This window comes from Myotis davidii, unplaced genomic scaffold (genome assembly GCF_000327345.1).
Source record: "Myotis davidii unplaced genomic scaffold, ASM32734v1 scaffold962, whole genome shotgun sequence".
Classification (NCBI taxonomy): Eukaryota; Metazoa; Chordata; class Mammalia; order Chiroptera; family Vespertilionidae; genus Myotis; species Myotis davidii.
Window position 1 is genome coordinate 551232 of NW_006295559.1, and position 20123 is coordinate 571354.

General features: G+C 38.8%; 1 protein-coding gene across 5 annotated transcripts in view; it reads left to right on the top strand.

Moving 5' to 3' along the window:
- ZNF385D (zinc finger protein 385D) overlaps positions 1-20123 on the top strand; it is a 575248-nt gene that overhangs the window by 489203 nt on the left and 65922 nt on the right. For all 5 annotated transcript variants that reach the window (XM_015568073.1, XM_006770163.2, XM_015568075.1 and 2 more), the window contains one exon: positions 7272-7434. In XM_015568073.1, the coding sequence (XP_015423559.1) occupies positions 7272-7434 (163 nt within the window). The remainder of the gene's footprint in view (positions 1-7271; positions 7435-20123) is intronic.

The following is a 20123-nucleotide window of genomic DNA, read 5'->3' on the forward strand; positions in this document are numbered from 1 at the left end:
GATTTTGAAGTGTGTTCAACAGATAAGGCAAAGTGCCAGAGAATGGCAGGGAATTAAGTTGAACCCTGTTCACATGTAAAATCCTTTGAGACACCATATGCATATTTCCATATTGAAGTAAAAATGTGAAGCTAATTCAAGTGCATTTCCTAGGCACTTGTTTAGAGATCTAGATTAGGACTTAGAGACGCAATGACAAGGAGCATTAGGTCTTTCCCTGTCTATTGATAGAGTCACTCTCTTTTTAGAACTAACAAACATTTAACCCTTGTTATGGCAGTGGCATCAGTGGTACCCAACACTATATACCCCACACTACATGGAGTAGGTGACATATGCTAATAGACATCTGTCAACAAGATAAGGTGTTATGCAGAGAGAATTTGTCATACAAAAGCTAAAAAATGATTTCTTCTCAGGGTATTTTTCTTAAGAGAATAAAAGGGATATACATCCATCCTTTATCTGCACTACAAGCAGATTTCCTTGCTAGAGAATGACATTGTGACTGTGACAGAGGTGGGGACTTGAGGTAGGTGATTGCCTGGAGGAGGAAGGCGGGGATTACATAGAGGAAGGATGCACTTCATGCCAGAAAATAAGACATTTTTCTCTGCTGCTGATACCAACACCTATGCCAGTTTGACCCTCGGACATAATTAAATTCAACATTTCTAATTACTTCCAAACTTTTAAATGGTACATGACAATCACGCAGAGAGAAAAGTATTCAGTTATGGGCATTGTGAAGGGATGGATATTGAATACTGATTAAGTAGTTAGACAATATGTTGTTGTTTCTAATACATCTCAGTTTCATACAAGTCATTATTGTGATTATATCACCAGAGTTAAAACTCACGTGAGGTCCCAGGCTTACAAAAAGCACCCCAAAGTATTGAGCCTCCTTAGCCCGGTCCAAATATCCCTTTTTGCTCAACTAGACCATGCACACTGGCTTCAAGAGCCCCACTACCAGCCTGTGTCCTCCAGTGAGGGACCCAACATTAGAAGTCAGTGAGGTAGCTGTTTTGATTCCAAATTTACAGAAAAAGATGGTTTCACAACAGGAACCAGGCAAAACCTCTCAAATGAGCTTCTTTCACTAAAATGAGAACTCCCTACTTTATCATTCACATTAGATACTGGAAAACATTAAATGCTTAAGGTTTAAAAATCGTGAATGTTGCCGAAACCGGTTTGGCTCAGTGGATGGAGCGTCGGCCTGCGGACTGAAAGGTCCCGGGTTCAATTCCGGTCAAGGGCACGTACATGGATTGCGGGCACATCCCCAGTGGGGAGTGTGCAGGAGGCAGCTGATCGATGTTTCTCTCTCATCGATGTTTCTGACTCTCTATCTCTCTCCCTTCCTCTCTGTAAAAAATCAATAAAATATATTTTTAAAAAAAATCGTGAATGTTTGTAGATGAGGTAAAGAGCTTTGAAAAGTTGAGTCAATCTAGATTCTTTTTTTCCAACCACATAAGCACTTAGTAACAGGATATTTTCTTTGCTTATAAAATAAAAGTTAGAGTTACCTAATATATCTGAAAAATGATGACATGCCTCTCTTTTGTTTGTTTAGGTGTTGTTGTTTTTTTTGTTTCAGTGAGTAGTGGTAGTGTATAGAAAGCATTTTACTCTTGGCGCTATTATCTTCTTTATTCTATTTTTTTTCCCATTCCTACGACTGTTACTGTCCATTTCTCTATTGAAGAGTGCAGAAGACAGGGACACATTACATTTAAAACAAGGCATCCATCACTTGAGCTCAGAGAGAACACTCATAATTGAATCATGTTTTTTACATTGGGTCCCAATGCCAGTGAATTTTCATTTTTATTCATAATGTAGTCATCCACTGCTGCATTAACTACACAATCAAAAATTAAAATAAGTTAATAAATACTCTGCATGGGACATTTAATTAAGGAATAAAAATACCTATATTACATCACTTCCCCTATTGTGTAAGAGAATTTGAAAGGTACATGTAGTCACAGCGGTAAGGAAAATGTAAAACAATGAGCTCTTATCTCTACATTTCTCCTTCAAATCATTTAAGTGGAGTAACAGAAAAGGCACTCTTCTTGGCTTACCGGAGTGGTTTTTATTTGCCTGCTGGTGAGAAGTTTTCCTCAATAAAAAAGCCCTAAGTACATAATGAAAGAACCAGGATATGACCAACACTACATTGGTTTAATGCAAATAAAAATAGTGACTTAGATGCTTGTTATAGTGATGCTATAAGAATTGTGATACAGGGCTTAGCTTTGCTTGTATTCTCATAGGGTTGGGGGTTCCCCCAGTCCCACAGAAAGGATAATGGCAGAGCATTCAGTAGAGAGGTAAAAAAAAAATGGGGTCCAAGGGTCATGCTGCAATAATAATTAGCTTGGGGAGAAAAAGTAAAAAAAAACAAAAAACAAAAAACAAAAAAAAAGCTCCAAAGAGAAAGTCACAAGGACTTGGAAAGCACTTACATGGGATTTTAGAATTGTATGGAGGTTTTCAAGGTTGACTTACCATTTTGCTTTAATTTGTCTCGGGTAGAAATTTTCCAATTACATATGTATCTGAGTTATTTTATTTTTTACTTCTTTTTATGACTTGTTCTTAAGGAAGTAAACTTGATAATTTTTCTGGGTAATGCATGTTGCTGACATTTAGACACATGCAACTGTTCCGTGTTCAAGTAATTATGCATTAATCTTAAAAAAAACCTAGACTTTGGGTACTTATAGAAGAAGGGGTCATCTTTGTAGAAAATCCACTAATATTAAGATGAGTGGCTCTGAAACTTTAGTTTGCATCAGAATCACCAGAAGTGCTTGTAAAACATGGATCGCTGAGCCCCATCTCCATCGTTTCTGATTCAGTAGGACTGGGATGGAGGTCGAGAATTTGTATCTCTAACAAGCTCCCAGCTTCTGTTGCTGCTACCGGTCTGGAGACCACACTTTGAGAACTAATGCTTTATAGGAATGTTCAATTAAGCTGAGAGTGGAGAAAAAGGGGATTAAGATGGAATCAGGACTTGGAGATCTTCTATTGGTATATGCAAATGTGATATTCAAAATATTTCACTAGCCACTGACCAAATGGAATGCATACCTGTCTTAATCCATATGGCGAAGCCTGTGCCCACTGCCTCAACATTAGACCTGAGTGAGTGTATGCCGGCTAAAAAATGATGTACTGCTTAATGAAAATTTTAAATGTTTTTTTTAATAGTTCTTCAAATATAAATCTAAAATAAGTGTTTTAGAGTTTAGGATACTATATCATGTTTTATCATTTCATCGTTGTCTTGATCTCCAAACAATAATCTCAGCTAAAACATTCAAAATCAGATAATTAAAAAAAAAAGAATCCCTCACTCATGTGTTATCTCTGCCCTCCTCAAAGAACATGGCAACTTCTTTAATAACTACTGTTCATTTTTTCTCATATTTTAATAAATTTGATATGTGGTAAAATTTCATGATATCAACTAACAAAGATCACGTTTTCCTTTTGGAATGATGTGTTCATGAAAATTAATTGGTTATGGTAACCAGATACATATACTCACAATACACTTCCTAGTATAAAAAAAACATATTAAGACACCTTCATATAAAAGAGATGGTGAGTAACAAACAGTGTACCAGGTATTGGTGCTAAAGGAATAAAATAATACATGAATATTAAATATCCTGTGAGTTTCACAGTAATAGTGATTTAAAAAGAATCCTCTTACTTAGATAAGTAAAATAAATGTGTGTGTGTGTGTGTGGTTTCAGAAGGATGAAACTTCTCCCAAATGTTAGCCACTCGACAGTTATTTTTATCTACTTTGGAACTTCCACTGTTTTTAAACTGGAAGACATTTTGAAATTCTGAAGATAAACTTTGATGACTGAACAGTCTGGCTGGCTACTGACGGCTAGGGTGTGGTGGTGACATTTAAAGTGGCATTATTCTTTTCTTCAGGAATGTGTGTGCATCTCTTTAATGTCAGCACTTGCCACTTGTTAGATTTGCTGGTGTCATGTGCTAGTTCAAAGCCAGTAATAGTGATTTTTATTACACGGTTCCCCAGTATTCCACTTGTCATTTAAAAGTAAGTTGTCAAAGCCCAATTTTGATTGTTCTGCTCACTTCTGTGTGTACTCCGATCATCTGATTCTGTTTCTAGTTTTAAAATACAAAATCCTGAAATGTGCCATAATGAAGGAGTACACTTCTTGAACCTTGGAATCATTCCTGAGGAGAAATAATTGTTTGCTTGTGGCTGACGGTTCCCAGGTTTCTGGGAAAGACTTGACTCAGAAACTGGCTAATAAATAACAGGAAACAACTTCGGAGGGAATGTGGTGTGCTCCGTTACATCCAGCGTCTCTCTGCCCGGACGAGGCCCACAGAGGCATCTCTGGCCAACTGTTGCTTTAAAAAAATCCCCCAGCAGGATTCTTACTTAGGTTACAGGCACAGAAAGATTAGATATGGCTGCATTATCTATCCAGTCCAGCAAAGTGGCAGAAAGGGGAGTAAGAGTAAGGAGAGCTGGCTGAGTTGGTTTTTGTTTTGTGTTTTAGTTTTTTTGTGGTTTATTTTTTAATACAAGGAATACACTTTTATACAACACACCCATATTCAGTTGCATCAAGAATTATGGGGTTACTATACATAGAAAGAGTAATACTATTATGACCTAAAAGTAGTCTAATAAATTCTACAAACATTAAATAAGGTGGATGACAAAGAAATTTTATAATATCCAGAAGGGTTATCTGTCTGCATTCGGTTTCCAACTGTCCATTTCCACCTCAAGACACACATCTGCACCATCACAATTACATTGATCTCCTCTAATGCTATCTGCATTCTGTACACCTTCATTCCCGCAAAACCTACACATCATGGGTTCTCCATACCACTTTGAATCTTCATATCATTGGTGTGTGTTTTTTTTCAGATTTGAGGGAGGCTTAGTTGTCTTTCTTTTAATCAGATAATTTTAAATTAATATGATTATTATCAGGGTGCTTTGGGGCTGTTATTCAATTAACAAATGAATATGCATTTTTTATTTTTTGGTTTTATTTTGTTTTTAATATATCCGGTGTCTCAATTGGACACACCAACTATTAGTCATTTTATTATCTCCTTCTCCCACAACTCCCTGAGCCATTTCACTGGTGGGAATCATTGGCTTAGTTGTATCTGTATGGAGAGTATTTGGGGGTATAAGTATTCTTTTTCTTGTTGGGTTCTTTTCGAGTGTTTCTTATTTTCCAAAATAGTGACACTCTCCTGGTCCTATGGTATTCTAAAACAAAGTGTTATTTGTTTGTAAATACCACTGAAAATGCATATTTTAGAGATGTACGTATAGATATTAATGTTATTTAAACACTGTCTTTAATAGGTATTATATATAAAACATTTACTAATATAACAGGGGTAGGAATGCTGACAGAGAGAAGAGAGGAACTTTGCTTTAAGGAAAAGTATGTAGCCAGTTGCCTTGAGAAGATGACCCACTATATTGTGGATTTAATTGACTATAGCATATTGTCCTCAAAAGATATTTTTAAAGGACTTGATTTATTAATAAGAAGAACTAGGCAGGAAATAAAAAGGGACACACCTTTCTGTTCATCAAAGTTGCATTCTCCGTGTGGAATCAAACCCGTCCAATCTATTTCTGGTTCGTCAATTAACTATAGCCAGTGTTAACTTCATATTTTGACTCACACTATGTCTTTTGATGTTATGTGTTGTTGGAAAACTTGTAACTGATGCATGAGTGTCCTTTCTGTTCAAACTGTTTCTAATATATGATTTCCTTGTCCAGTGTTCTTTCAATAAGGGTACCTAGTCCTTTGAGGATACTTGTCAGAATGATGCAAATGAAGGTGTAGATTAATTATTTATCATTTATAGAAATATATACTGCAACACCCTACCTACCACAGTTGCTATGATGAAGAGGACAGTGTGATTATTATTTTTCTTGCAAAATGGAACCTTGAGTTTATTTATTTATTTAATATATATTCTATTGATTTCAGAGAGGTAGGGAGAGGGAGAGAGAGATAGAAACATCAATGATGAGAGAGAATCATTGATCAGCTGCCTCCTGCACGTCCCTTACTGGGAACCAAGCCTGCAACCCGGGCGTGTGCCCTTGACCGGAATCTGACTGGGGCCCTTCAGTCCTCAGGCCAATGCTCTATCCACTGAGCCAACCCAGCTTGGGTTTAAATAAGCCTTTGGAAGTAATGGGCAGTCTAACAGGCAGAGGTCTCCGCTGAGATAGCTTCTTTGCGAGGTGACATTTTGAAAGGTTTTTGAGCTGGGAATCCTTCAGATCTAAGAATTTCCCTGCTCATTCCCAGTCTACCCAAGCCACCAAGGCATCCACCCCCCATAAATAAACATTAATAAATATAGATATCTTTAAGATGATTTTCGATCTCAGTGAATGTGTCTCTCCAGTACCATAAAAAGATAGTTTTAATAAAATATAAACTTGGGGGGAAAAATATATATATATAGGCACAGACAAAAGAATTGCATTGGCCCCATTACATAGTCAAAACACACTGTAGCCTCCTGACAATGGACCGGGGCCTGAAAGACTCACATGTTGAAAGAATGCCTCTACCATGGATTTCTAAGGCCACCCTCTATGGGAAGCAAGCCGAAAGAAAGAGTCTGAAAATCACCCAGCTCCTGTGTACTCCACTGGGACTTAGGCAATGCATTTGCTTTTGAACTCGCAAGCTTCGATCTCAGCTTCCTGGGTGCCCACTTCCTTGTTATATGTGAACCTTTTCTTCTAGACACCTGTTGGGGACTGTATTAATAAGACACATTGTAGAAAGAGGAACACATTTTCCAAGCCAAGAAGGTGAGAGCTATTTCTTTCTAGGGCTCTTGTTACTTGGGAGCCCAGCATCTTCTGTGGCAGAACAAAGGCAGCACAGGTGTAAATTCTTATTTTTTCCCCACTCCCCAAAGAAAATGTTGTTGATGCGGTTAGTGTTCAGCTACATGCCTCTTAAGAGAAGAGATATATTCCTCCCTCCAACCAGAGGTTTCAGAGCTCGATTCCCATTGCTTTCTAGCATCATTCTAAACACAACCCTACTGTTTGGCCATGGCCAAAATTAGCTTGAATGGTACCGATTATTGAAAGGGAGTCTGTATTTGCAGTAATACAGAGAATGCTAGTTTAGAAATGAGCCTGATTGCATGGTTCATTTTGTTCTCCTTTGTAGAGCCAGGCTGCGGCCCACTACAAAGGCACGAAACATGCCAAGAAGCTCAAAGCACTGGAAGCCATGAAAAATAAGCAGAAATCTGTCACTGCCAAGGACAGCGCAAAGACTACCTTCACCTCCATCACTACCAATACCATCAACACCAGCTCTGACAAAACAGGTTAAGCAACGATCTTTGTTGTTGTTGTTCTTGTTGTTGCTGCTGCTGTCGCCATCATTGTTCTTTGGGGCTTCTTCCCTTGTCTAACCCTGTGTCTATTGACCTATGTTCCTGCCACGTTGATTCATGCATGATCCATCTTTCTATGTGATGGTAATTGTTTCCCCTCATTTTTTTAATACCCTTCAGACACTAAAATAATCACAAGTTATACTGCAGAGTTTGCACTTGAAACAGTCCTGTGACTGTTTTAAAGCAACACACAAGTCACAAAGGCATTCGAAGCCATGTCCCCAATAGCCCTTGTTGAGAAGTGGACCTTTCTGACGTGCACTGTTTGCATCTAGTGTGCAGCACTCTAGCCTGAGACCGCATGGCAGGTTTGATTGAACGGTGCGTACACAACAAGGTATGCCAAATGAATTGAGAAGGCCCCAATAAGGGCATTATTGCCAACAGGCCTTATTCTCATAAATCCCAAGCAGTTCAGTGTTTTAAGTAATTCTGGGCTTTTTACGGCTGGGTAACCTCTCCTCTGCATACACAGGTAAGTGTTATTGATACCAATTACTCTTTTTAACAGAGTCTTCACCGTGAAATAATGGCCCCTGAATGGCCCCTTGGGATAGCTCCTGCAAACAGCTAGTTTATTTGCAGCAGGGGAAGTCAGTGGGGTTTCCCTAAGCTGACCCCTCAAATCCTACATGAAAGTCCTGTGTGATGTACGGATGTACATTTAATACACTGCTGTCTAAAACAGAAGAGCTGGTACATGGTTTCCAGTTCCTTCAAATGGCAATGTGCAGGAAGCATCCATATCATCATAGATAGTCTTAGCTAGAGGAAACGTTCCTGGCCATGACGGATAAAAATATAAAATGCTACAGTGAGCAAATAGAACAGATCATAGTGACTTTATGACACCTGGTTGCATCCATTAGACGCATAGGATCTGGGGAGATGCCTGTTCCTATGTGAATCTCTAAGGGATGATGATGTTCTCTCCAAGTTCCCATGACAACATCGTTGTTCCTTACCCAGGTGTTATTGGTAGATGCATCATGCTGTCCTCCCTGAGAACCCTGTGTACTTTCTGAAGCTGAGTGCCTCTGTCATCTTTGTATACTGTCACGAGGTGTAGGTGCTGAGTAAAATGTCTATTGGATGTTGAATTTTCTCTCACCCCCTCGATTCTCTGATTCATTTAATTTTGTGTCACAACATGCTACAGGTAAAAAAGAAGTACTTGTCATCTTCACTTCTTTGATATCCAGAGTAAGAGCTGGATTATGTCGCTTTATTAATTTAGATGTACAGCTTGCAGGGAAAGCATTAATCTTTTCTCTATTAATTTAAAACATATTCCCTTCTTTTGGGGAGCTATCAGGGAATGAGCAGTAATGAAGCAGGTGAGTGTAATTCTTGTTCCCAGATATTAGAGCACAGATTGGCATCCCTAAAGCCATAATTTCCATAAAGAAATGAACGCATTTCATTTGCAAAAAGGTAGTAAGTAGAGAGAACAAAGGGGTGGGTTTGATTTAAAGAGATGAGTTTGTTGTAGAGTTTGATGAAAAGTTTTTGCTTGCCTCCAAATGTTTCTATTCTTATACACTTCAATCAATAATGGCTATTTGGGTTTCCTTGACTCCTCTTTCTTTTTAAATTTAATTTTATTGGAGTGACATTGGTCAACATGAACACATACGTTTATGTATGGATTTCCAAGTTACAAAATCTGTACATAACACTGTTTCCACCACCCAAAGTCGTCTTCTCCTGTCACCTCATATTAGGACTCCCTTCTCCCTTAACCTCCGCCAGCTACCACACTGCTTTGTGTTCATAAATTTCAGTTTTATATCCCACATGTGAATGAAATGGTATGGTTCTTAACTTTTTCCATCTGACTTATTTCACTTAGCAGAATGTTCTCAAGGTCCATTCATGTTGTTGTAAATGACGCTATTTCATCCTTTCTTATGGCTGAGTAGTACTCCATTGTGTATATGTACCACTTCTTCTCTATCCATTCCTCTATCGCAGGGCACTTAGGCTGTTTCCATGTCTTGGCCACCGTGAATAATGCTGAAATGAACATTTGGATGCATATATTTTTGCGTATAAATGATTTTGAGGTTTTCGGTTGTATGCCTAGGAGTGGGATTGTTGGGTCATATGATAGCTTTAGTCTTAATCCATTGACTCCTCTTTAAAGTGCAAAAGTCTCTTTACATTGAGAAGGCACATCTTTTAACAATATATATGTACATGGTGGGTAGAGCTGCTATCTTGGGTTAAGAAAGGCTCCCACATGGGTTGTCTCTGTTTGGAACTCATTCTTCCATTTCTCAATTTAAAGACCAAAATATAAACAGTGGCAGTCACCAAGGCTCTGTCCTTTTAGAAGTGGAATGGGAACAATTTTTGGATTGGCCTGTGGATGTCAACCTACATACAATAAACCAATTCCCAGTGAAGATGCCGGAACTTGCCCACTGGTTGGAATGGCATTGAAATGGTGAAACACCCTTTCAAACTAGAGCTAGAGAAAATTCCAGAAAGGCAGAAGGGATAATCAAATCTATCAAGTTGGTAAAAATATGTTAAAGCCAAAGGAAGAAAATTATGAGAATCAAGAAGGACATTGCTCTCCTAATCTATAGGAATCTGTACTCAACCTTCCCCCACCCCCAAACACACACACACACACACACACACACACACACACAACAAAACAACAAACAGTCCCATAGGTTGAAAGACTAAGGTCTCTGGTACATGAACCTGGTATTTTAAGCCAAATTTTATAAAATGGGGATTTCCACAAAACTGTCTATAAGAAGTAGCCTAAGGAAGCTCCAGTCATGTTATAAATTGTCATCTCATTTGTATTGCAATATAAACCAGAGCCACCTATGCTAACCAAGTCGAGTTTTTAAAAAAACAACATGATTACTTGTCTTTTTACTGCTGTCTGTTTCCTCATACTAATGAGGAAGGAACATAACCCTGAAAATAAGATGGGTCGCTGAGGCATTTTCCCAGAACAGTTAAATACTCGGAGGCAGACACAGAGAGAGATAAGACTCTAGAATTAAAGTTCATGTATTTTTTTAATAAAAAATGCTAACCATTTTGATTAATGCACAAGGTTGTTTTGGAATTTTGGGACTTATCCATACACAAAATATATAGATGTGCATTAAATCACATTTTACCAAATTACTCTTAATAAAAACAATCCAAATATACAAAAAACTATTTGCTTTTACAAAGGCTAAATAGACAATGCTTTGGTAGATAAGAACCTTAAGAGAAAGCTGGGCAACAGTAGTGAAAAGGGCAAGAAGTGATGTTGACTTGAATTATAAAACTGACTTGGAGTTTTTCCTGGGTTTCTCAAACATTCAAGAAATAGAACACTCATAAAAAACAAATTTTCATCCCAATTCTATTTAATAAAAAGAGAGCTGTGAAAACAATTCCTCTTAAATTCCTAAATCATATATTAGGGGTTTTAATTGCTGCCTTGGGCTAACAAATATGTCTAACTGACACATTGGATAAGCTTTTATTCACTAATTTTATGATCTTGGAATTCTCTTTTATTACTTAATGTCAGTCTGCGTGCTGGAGTGGTGAGTAATAGAGAATGCTCAGTGATCAACCACGGACTGCTCACAGAAAGCCTAGCTCCCCTATCTCTAGGCAAGAAAGATTCTCCCTAACATTAAAACCTAAGTTTAGTCCTTGTGGTCTAATGAGGATTATTAGATTGGTGAATTCACAAGAAATATTTACACGGCTAAAGTAATATTCTTTTTTAAAAATATATATTTTATTGAGTTTTCGCAGAGAGGAAAGAAGAGAGATAGAGAGTTAGAAACATCGATGAGAGAGAACATCGACCAGCTGCCTCCTGCACACTCCCCACTGGGGATGTGCCCGCAACCAAGGTACATGCCCTTGACTGGAATCGAACCTGGGACCTTTCAGTCCGCAGGCCGACGCTCCATCCACTGAGCCAAACCGGTCTCGGCTAAAGTAATATTCTTAAAAATAATTTGGACACTCAAAAACTTTAGTACATGAGGATGATTGCTATTTATTAAAGAATATTTCATAGAGTAAATATTTCCATTTTCAACATTGACTGGAATTACTTTGTCTGATCTAGCTAGTTGTGTGGGTTTTCTTTTTTAATACAAGAGTTTTATACAAAAAAAGTAATGAAAAAAATTAAGAAATTATGCTCAAAGTAACTTGGCAAATATAACTCAGTTGGTGTTTGTTTATTCTTCTTTTTTTTCTATGAATTGACAAATTCAGAGGTTTTGGGTTTAGTCCTATGCTAAGTCATCCTCTGATACTGAGATATATATAATTGATTTCAGAGAGGAAGGGAAATAGAGAGAGAGATAGAAACATCAGTGATGAGAGAAAATCATTAATTGGCTGCCTCCTGCACACCCACTACTGGGGATCGAGCCCCAAACCCGGGCATTTGCCCTTGACTGGAATCGAACCAGGGATCCTTCAGTCCGCAGGCCCACACTCTATCCACTGAGCCAAACCCACTAGGGCCTCTGATCTTTCTTTACTTTTTCTTTTTGGGAAACCTTATTAATTCCCAGTGCCTATCAGTTAGTTAGGCTAGATTGTACTGCAGTAATAAACAACTTCGAAATCCCAGGGATTATTGCAACAACTAATTCTTTCTCACTCACACCACACATCAGCTGTGGTTTTCCTTCCATGTTTATTTAATTCCAGGCCCAGGCTAATGAAGCAGTCAATAGCTTAATATTACTATTTCTATGAAAGACGGAAAAGAGAGTCATGAATCAATAGGCTTTTAAACCTTTTTAATGGAAGTGAATTTATAACATATCTCTCACTTCCACTGCCAAGTCTCATGGGCAAGCCTAATTATAATGGGCAAGGAAGAATATCTCCTCCAAGGAGGGGGCGCTGTGTGAGTGAACAATAAAATACAATAGTCCCCCATGACTTCAACTGTCACTTGTGCCTAGATGTCTGAGCGTTCCACATTTCTAACTTTGTTCTTTCCCTCAATTCTGACCTAACTTTCCATGAGTCATTGGCCACTCACTGGGATGGCTTGTCAGCACTTCTGTTATACAGATTAAAAATGAAAAAAAGGGTAAACTCATCTTGACCATCATCCCCAACTTTCTGTTCATCCTGTTTTCCTAGTTTCATTTTTGGTCCTGCTCGTTGTCTTTGGCTCTTCTCACTATCTCAGTTTGCACGTTGATTCAGTTGTTGGAATCCACTCCCCTCATAGTCTCCCCAAAAAACCTTTTTCCTTCTTTTATGTACAGTTATTACCCATTTCCTGGTATTACAGGTGGGTGTGCTGCCCATACAATTGCCCTAGCCTCAATTCTTGCCCCTTGACAATCTTATTCATCCTGCTGTCTGTTTATACTAGACAGTACATAAGTCACAGCACTTAGAAACCCACGACCTACCTTTCCAAACGTTTCTTTCATTGTTCACCAGCAGTATTTTCACTGCAGACGCTCTTCTTTAATCTTTGTTTCTTATACTGTTCTTTTAAATTTCTTAAATGTATACATGTTACTCTTTTTCCTTCTGTCTGTGAATTCCCATAAGAATCCATACTTTTATAGCTACCATACCATATTCTTCTTAAAATATGAACTTTACTAGAGGTCTGGTGCACAAAAATTTGTGCACTTGGGGGTGTCCCTCAGCCCGGCCTATGACCTGTTGCAGTCTGGGACCCCTCGGAGGATGTCCACCTGCTGTCTTAGGCCCGCTCCCTGGGGGATCAGGCCCAAGGTGGCAGTCAGACATCCCTCTGGCAGCCTGGCAGCCCTCGGGGGATGTCCACTTACCAGCAGGGAGCAGACCTAAGCTGCAGTCGGCCATCCTTAGTGCTCCTGAGGAGGCAGGAGAGGCTCCCACCAACACCCCTGTACTGGCAGCCATCAGCCTGGCTTGTGGCTGAGTAGAGCTCCCCCATATGGGAGCGCACTAACCACCAGAGGGCAGCTCCTGCATTGAGCGTCTGCCCCCTGGTGGTCATAGTGACTAGTCATTCCCAGTCTTTCTGCTGTTAGGGGTCCCCGCTGGGGTGCCTGGCCAGTCTAGGTGAGGGGCTGAGAGCCGTTTTCAGGCTGGCCAACCCCCCCTGGGCAACAGAAGCTCCCAGCCTCTCCTTTTTTTTCTTTTTTTTAATTCTGGGATTTATTTACCTTCTATAATTGTAACTTTGTAGCCTTGAGAGGAGCTCAGAGCCTGCCAGGGCAGGCAGGAGGGAAGCATCCTCGCTCCAGCTCCGTGGCCATGGCTGGCTGAAAGCAGATATCTGGGGCTTATTTACCTTCTATAATTGAAACTTTGTTGCTTTGAATGGAGCTCAGAGCCCAACACGGCAAGCAAGAGCTTGGCTTCCTCCATCATTGGGGCAACCAAGCCTCCTGCTTGCTCCAGCTCTGTGGCTGCCAGCCGCCATCTTGGTTGGGTTAATTTGCATATAGTTGCTCTGTTTGGCCAGTGGGCGTGGCTTAAGGTGTAGCAAAGGTACGGTCAATTTGCATGTTTTTCTTTTATTAGTGTAGATGTCTTTATCTCATTTTATTGCTAGATGACATGTTTGTTAAGAATACATACTTAAATAATCCTTTCATTTATTTTTTTTCTTTACAGAGCACTTTTTATTGAAAAGATAAAGGATAGTTTTAAAACTTGAAGCAATGAGTTTGTTCTTGAATTAAAGCATAGCAAAGCTTTAGATTTTTTTGTGAGTGGATGTTTCCATGAGAGAAAAATGGTTCTCATTAATCTAAGGAATTCTGAGATATTTCTCATCAAATTTTAGAGGTACAAGTTTTCATAAAGGTCATGAAGTCTAACGCTAACGTTTGTTTTTTTCTTTGAGATTCTCTAGTTGCACAGATAAAGAATGCTTGACATTTCTAATGCCCCTTAGTAACTAGCAATTGGGAGTTAATTAGCCTAATTGTCAAGATCTGAGAACATTTCTCCTGGACTCTATTACACAATTCTCCATCAAGTCTCAGTGAATTGCCAATATATTCATTAAAGGTACCATGTTACTATTTGAATTTTCACTTTTCATTTATAATTCAGTCTTTTCGTATCTATTTCCTCTCCCTTTTTAAAATATAGAATTATAATCCAGGGATGTTGCACTCACCTCTCAAAGGTGCCAAGAGTGAAATACTTTTGAATCTATCGTTGAGAAAGTCTATGAATGCAAAGGAGGCTTTATTTGCTGTGGATTAATATTGGCTCTACATGTTTATTAGAATACACATTATTTGTTCAGGGACTTAGAACGATAAAGAGACTTTTCTAATAATAAAGAAGATAACGGATATAAAATGATGGCCAGCGCCTGCAAACAAGTACAACAGGAAACAAAGCCTCTTTGGGAAACTCAGTCAATAATGAGGTCACAGAGTCTGAGTTCTTTCCTTTCCTGAGTATTATCTTATTTACATCAGGCCCAGTGCCAGGCAAAACTAGACACAGGCCATTTTTTCCCTTTCCATTTAGCTAGGAGGTAAATCATTAGAATGGTGATCTGGAACTAAAGGTGGTAGATGAATAGTTTGTAAGGAAAGGCCAATGCCAATGTCATTTAGAAAGCAGACAGTTTTCAGTGGGAGACAAGTAAGAATTTGCTTTGTTTCTGTTCTCAAAGGGAAGATGGGAAACGTTTGCTTTTCTTGACATAGGCTTCAAATATCCCAAATGTATAATGAAAAGTATAACAAAGTACATCCGGGGCTTGACATCAGAAAGCCATGTATCTTTGGTATCGTAATGCATATATGTTTAGTATGGTGTATATTATATATAAATATTCTATACACATATTTCCATACAAGATTCTGTTTTTAGTACCTGTCCTAAAAGTGTCCCACTATCACAGGCCTTTCTAATTAGTATTGCACATTTTCTTTAAGAAGAAGAAAAAAAAAGGCTTTTGTGTCTTATGAATCCAGAGCTCTGTTATACTCTATGAGGCAATATAAAATCATTTGAAAAGGGACACATTTCTATGAGCACTTATAGATCTGGTGCAACTGAGTATAAATGCCTCTTTGGCATCAGGGAAATTGTGCTAGTTCCTGGGGTCTTTCTTTTCTGACCCATTGTCCCAAACAAAGACTCGCAGGGACAATCACTATGATGAGAAAGGGCCCCATTGCAAGCATCTCGGCACAGGAGTCCATGCACCCATGTGAGACCATTGATTGGAAATGAAAGTGCTTTTTTCTTTTCTTAGCATTGGCTCATGTCATGCTTCAGATGGGTCAAAGAAAGAGACTTGATCAAGTGTCCCCTTCTCAAGATGTGTGATAAGTGCTAGCAGGGCGTGTGGTAGCAGATACCTAGAGAGACGGAAAAAGAGAAGGGACAATCAGAAGCAGGGGGAGGGAGGCGGACACCCAATGCTCAGCTGAATAGTGTGGTCCCAGGCTCGTTGCATGTGAATCAGCGATGACAAATTGCATATTAGGGGTGACGTGGGATAACAAAAAATCCTGCCATGTTCTTTCCGTGCATGAGGAAATCAAGATGCATGGTATTTTGCGGGTTCCATTAGGCGGATAAGAATTTTGAACTAGATACATTACATATGAATCCCTCCTTGAATCACGGAAGAATGTCACAGTGAATTTTCATGTGGACAAGAACATGGTATCTTCTTCAGTGTAATGGATGAAGGAGGCAGTAGGACCTAAAGTGCTTAAAGAAGCTGTCATGCAGTTTTGCTTAGGTGCTGGTGTATGACCTGCATGGTAAGAGGGGAATTAAAATTAAATTGACCAGCTAGTGATAATTTTATCTTATTGTCCAAAGCAACCGGTCCCTTACTTGTGTATACATGTGTGCAGGCACGCACGTATATGTGTACACACTGTGTATGTGACTGTCTTTCTTTCCCATACACATCAAATCTATAAAATAAATGATGAGCTAGCCATCTAATAAGCATCTGTGAAATACTAGACACCTGGATGAATTTTAAAAATGAAATTAAATTCCCGATGGTTTTGTCTACAGATGTCACACTTATGGAAACATCTGTGTCTATCTGTGCCTTTGTATGTATGTTTTTTAACTTCTGAAGGGATGTTTATTCCCTCTATTTTTGTGCTGTTCTTAGGAATTGAGTAGACATTAATGATAAAAATGTTCGACTGCAAAATAATTCTTAAAGGTAGAATCTTAACTGTAACAAAAAATGTGGACAATAATAAAATATGACGGAATGTGAAGTGAGCATCTGTAAAATCATGGGACAGTTAGAGAACTTTGTCTCCAAAGGGAAGGGTTTGATATGTACTAGTAATAGACACGGAGTTTGAAAGAAAACATGTTCACAGCACATTTCTCGTAGTTAGGAGACAGAAAGCTTGTACTGAAGTCTTAGTAAACCCAAACTGAATCAGATATTTAAATTAAGAATTGCAACTGCATTTATGCTCTCTGAATTCCAAACTCTTAACCTGGCATCAGAACGTTTTTTGTGATCTAGCCCACCCCTGCCATTTCTGGCAGGTTTTCACATCTCTCCTTAACCACCGCCCAACAAATCACTTGAGCGTTGAAATCAAGGCAAAAACGTTCTTTTGCCTGGCAGAGTCCTCCTTTATACCTCACCCCATTCCATGCACATGTGCTTATGCACAGATGGGGCACATGTTGTGTGCTAGTGCATGCATGCATGGCTGTACATAAACATATACAAATACATTCACCCTCTTTGCCTGGCTGATTTCTACTTCCAGGCTTCTGTATAAGCTCTGTGTCCCAGCACCTTTGAAATGGTATATCTCCCTACTTGTCAACCTCGCCAAAGTTTCACTTCCTTGATGGATCATACACCTCTGTCCTATATATCTTTATCCCAGCATTTCAAAGTTTCACATGAAAACAATCAATAAATAATAATATATTACTTTTTTAAATACTCCCTCCAAGATATTTTTCCATTGATTTTATTTGTTTGTTTTTGTTAGAGACAGTGGAAGGGAAGGGGGAAGGAGAAAGAGAGAGAGAGAGAGAGAGAGACACCAAAGAGAGAGAGAGAGAAAGAGAGAGAGAGAGAGAAACACCAATGTGAGAAAAACACATTGATTGGTTGCCTCCCACATGCCCCTGACCAGGGCTGGGGATCAAACCTGCAACCAAGATACCAGCCCTTGACTGGGAATGGAACCCGAGACCCTTCAGTTTGAGGGCCGATGCTCTAACCACTGAGAAAACTGGCCAGGGCAATATATTACTTTTATTTTCTGGAAGACCATCCTAAGAATTCTTTTAACAGCAAAAACTAACACAGTCTGAAATATGTAGTAATGGTTTGAGGGCATATAGTCCATAAATTTGACTAATTGAACTTTATTGCATTTACCAATTTATAGTACAAATCAAAGGCATTAACCAGTGTAACTCAGACTTTGAATATGCAACCCTTGGGTTGAGCATTTTTCAGAGACAGCATAAAATTAAGTTGCTATTTTAATTATCATAATTGCATTCAGAGTCATCATTAAATTACTGTGCTACTTCAGTTTCTAATGAGAGTTAAGAACATTTTAAAAAAGCTCTATTGAGTCAGATTGACTATGTACTAACTTCAACTTGTGACATTGGTATCAGGTTAAATTTGAGGGCAGCGAGCATATTTAACTCCATGGGGCAGAGCCTGTGGCACTCGGACCCTGCACATCCAGGGCTCTAGCTTGCTTTTGTTATGACTCAGTTTGAGGGCAGCCTTGACAACACTTTACACTTAAGTGACTGCTCAAATCAATCACCCTCAGACCCACAGTTGGTGCCTGGCCAAACTCCAAGGTGAAGGTCAAGATGCAGAATGTGTAGCAGTAATGATGCCCATTTAGACCTTATTTTATTCTCTCCCCCCCCCTCCCCCCAGTTTTCTGTTTCCCCAGGAGTTCTCTGGTAGAGTTAAATGAAACCAGAAAAAAAAAATGCATTTCTTTCATGCTGCCCAGGAAGTAAAAGAACGTGTGGAAAAGAATATATTTTCCATCCTTTTGCAATGGTCAGCGATTTAAGTCTGAATCATGAACTTGAGGTTATTTATTTATTCTTGTATCCATTTATTCATACTCACTCATTTATCTATATGTACTTTTGCAATACATCAGAGGCTGCAGGGATGAAAACTAAGAGGCAGAACACAAGTTCTATCATCTGCAAGATTGGGAAGACAAGAAATAAACCCCAACCATAATACAGGGTAGGAAATGATTTCTCAGGAGAAAATAGCAGACGTGGTGCCATGTAAATCTAGAGCAATTGGAATGACCCTCTTATATGGGAGGAAGAAAGAGGCACAGATATTATTAACCGGCATGTGCTAAGCTTAATGTCAAGGGTGTGTAATCCCTAGATTAACTCCTTGGATGAAATGTTACTTTAATGAGTACTCAGCGTTTGCTTGGTTTTAGATGTGGCTCCTGCCCTCCAGTGACTCACTTTAGTGGAGGAGACAGAGAACAAAAGGCTATTATAACCAAGTGGTTTAGAAATTCTGTGCTAGAGGTTTATGAAGGTTATGGGAGTACCTGACTCTGGGAAGAAGACCTTCTTAATTTGCAGATAAAGAGACCTGGTTCTGAATTAAATCACTTGACTGAGGTCAACAAATTCGTAGGCAGCACAGCTAGGATTTGAACTGAGTTTGGATTCCTACCAAGGCTTTTGCCTTTCTGTCTCCTCTTAGGCAGCAAAATGCTTAATCCTCCCATAGTCCTTATTAACACTAGCCCCTGGTTGCTAATTGATATCACCGTATCTGTGGGATTATTCAGGGTAGCCCTCTTATTTTGCAAAAGCCTCTGATACCCAAAGGTGCTGCTGTAAATGGTTGCCTTGTCATATCAGCCCTTGGACTTGTTAACTGTGTGTCTGCCCACATTTATGCTCTTTATGTCTTTATTGTGCTTTCCGCCTGCATGGAAGCTGCTAAGAGAAGATACGGTTAAGGGCCAAAGCTTTTTGCGAGTCTACATTTTGTTAATGAAAACTATGCTGTTATTTTTATTATTTTGCCAGACAGGAAAGCTTCATGTGTATTGGAAAGTAACATCTTTGATCTCTCTGTGTAAAATTTATAGCAGATAATTTAGGAGTTGCATGTGAAGCCATTTCACCTTAGTTTTTCTATGTATGTTGGTTTTGTAATACTCTCTAGACAGTGAAAGAATTCTCTGGAAGAACAAGACTCAGGTCTTTAATACAAAAGAAAAAGAAAAGTCTGTTTTTTTTATTTGGGGCATTAAATATTATTTTTTTCTAAATGAGTATACAAAATTATCAATTAAAGATAAAAGATTAACTACATTAGAAGAGATTAAAGTCTTGCAGGATGTATATTAACTCCTAGGAATTTCTGCTTTGGAAAAGTGCTTTAATTCTTTAAGGCAACTAAGGTGATATTTAGTGCAGTCATTTTAGTAATTGAAAATCCAGTAAACTAGAAAGGATTGGTTCAGAACTCACAAATGCAAGCTTCCTCCTATGTTAGAAGACATTTTAGATCAGTATACAGTGGTATTTTTTATTTTTTTAAAGATATTTTATTGATTTTTTTACAGAGAGGAAAGGAGAGGGATAGAGAGATAGAA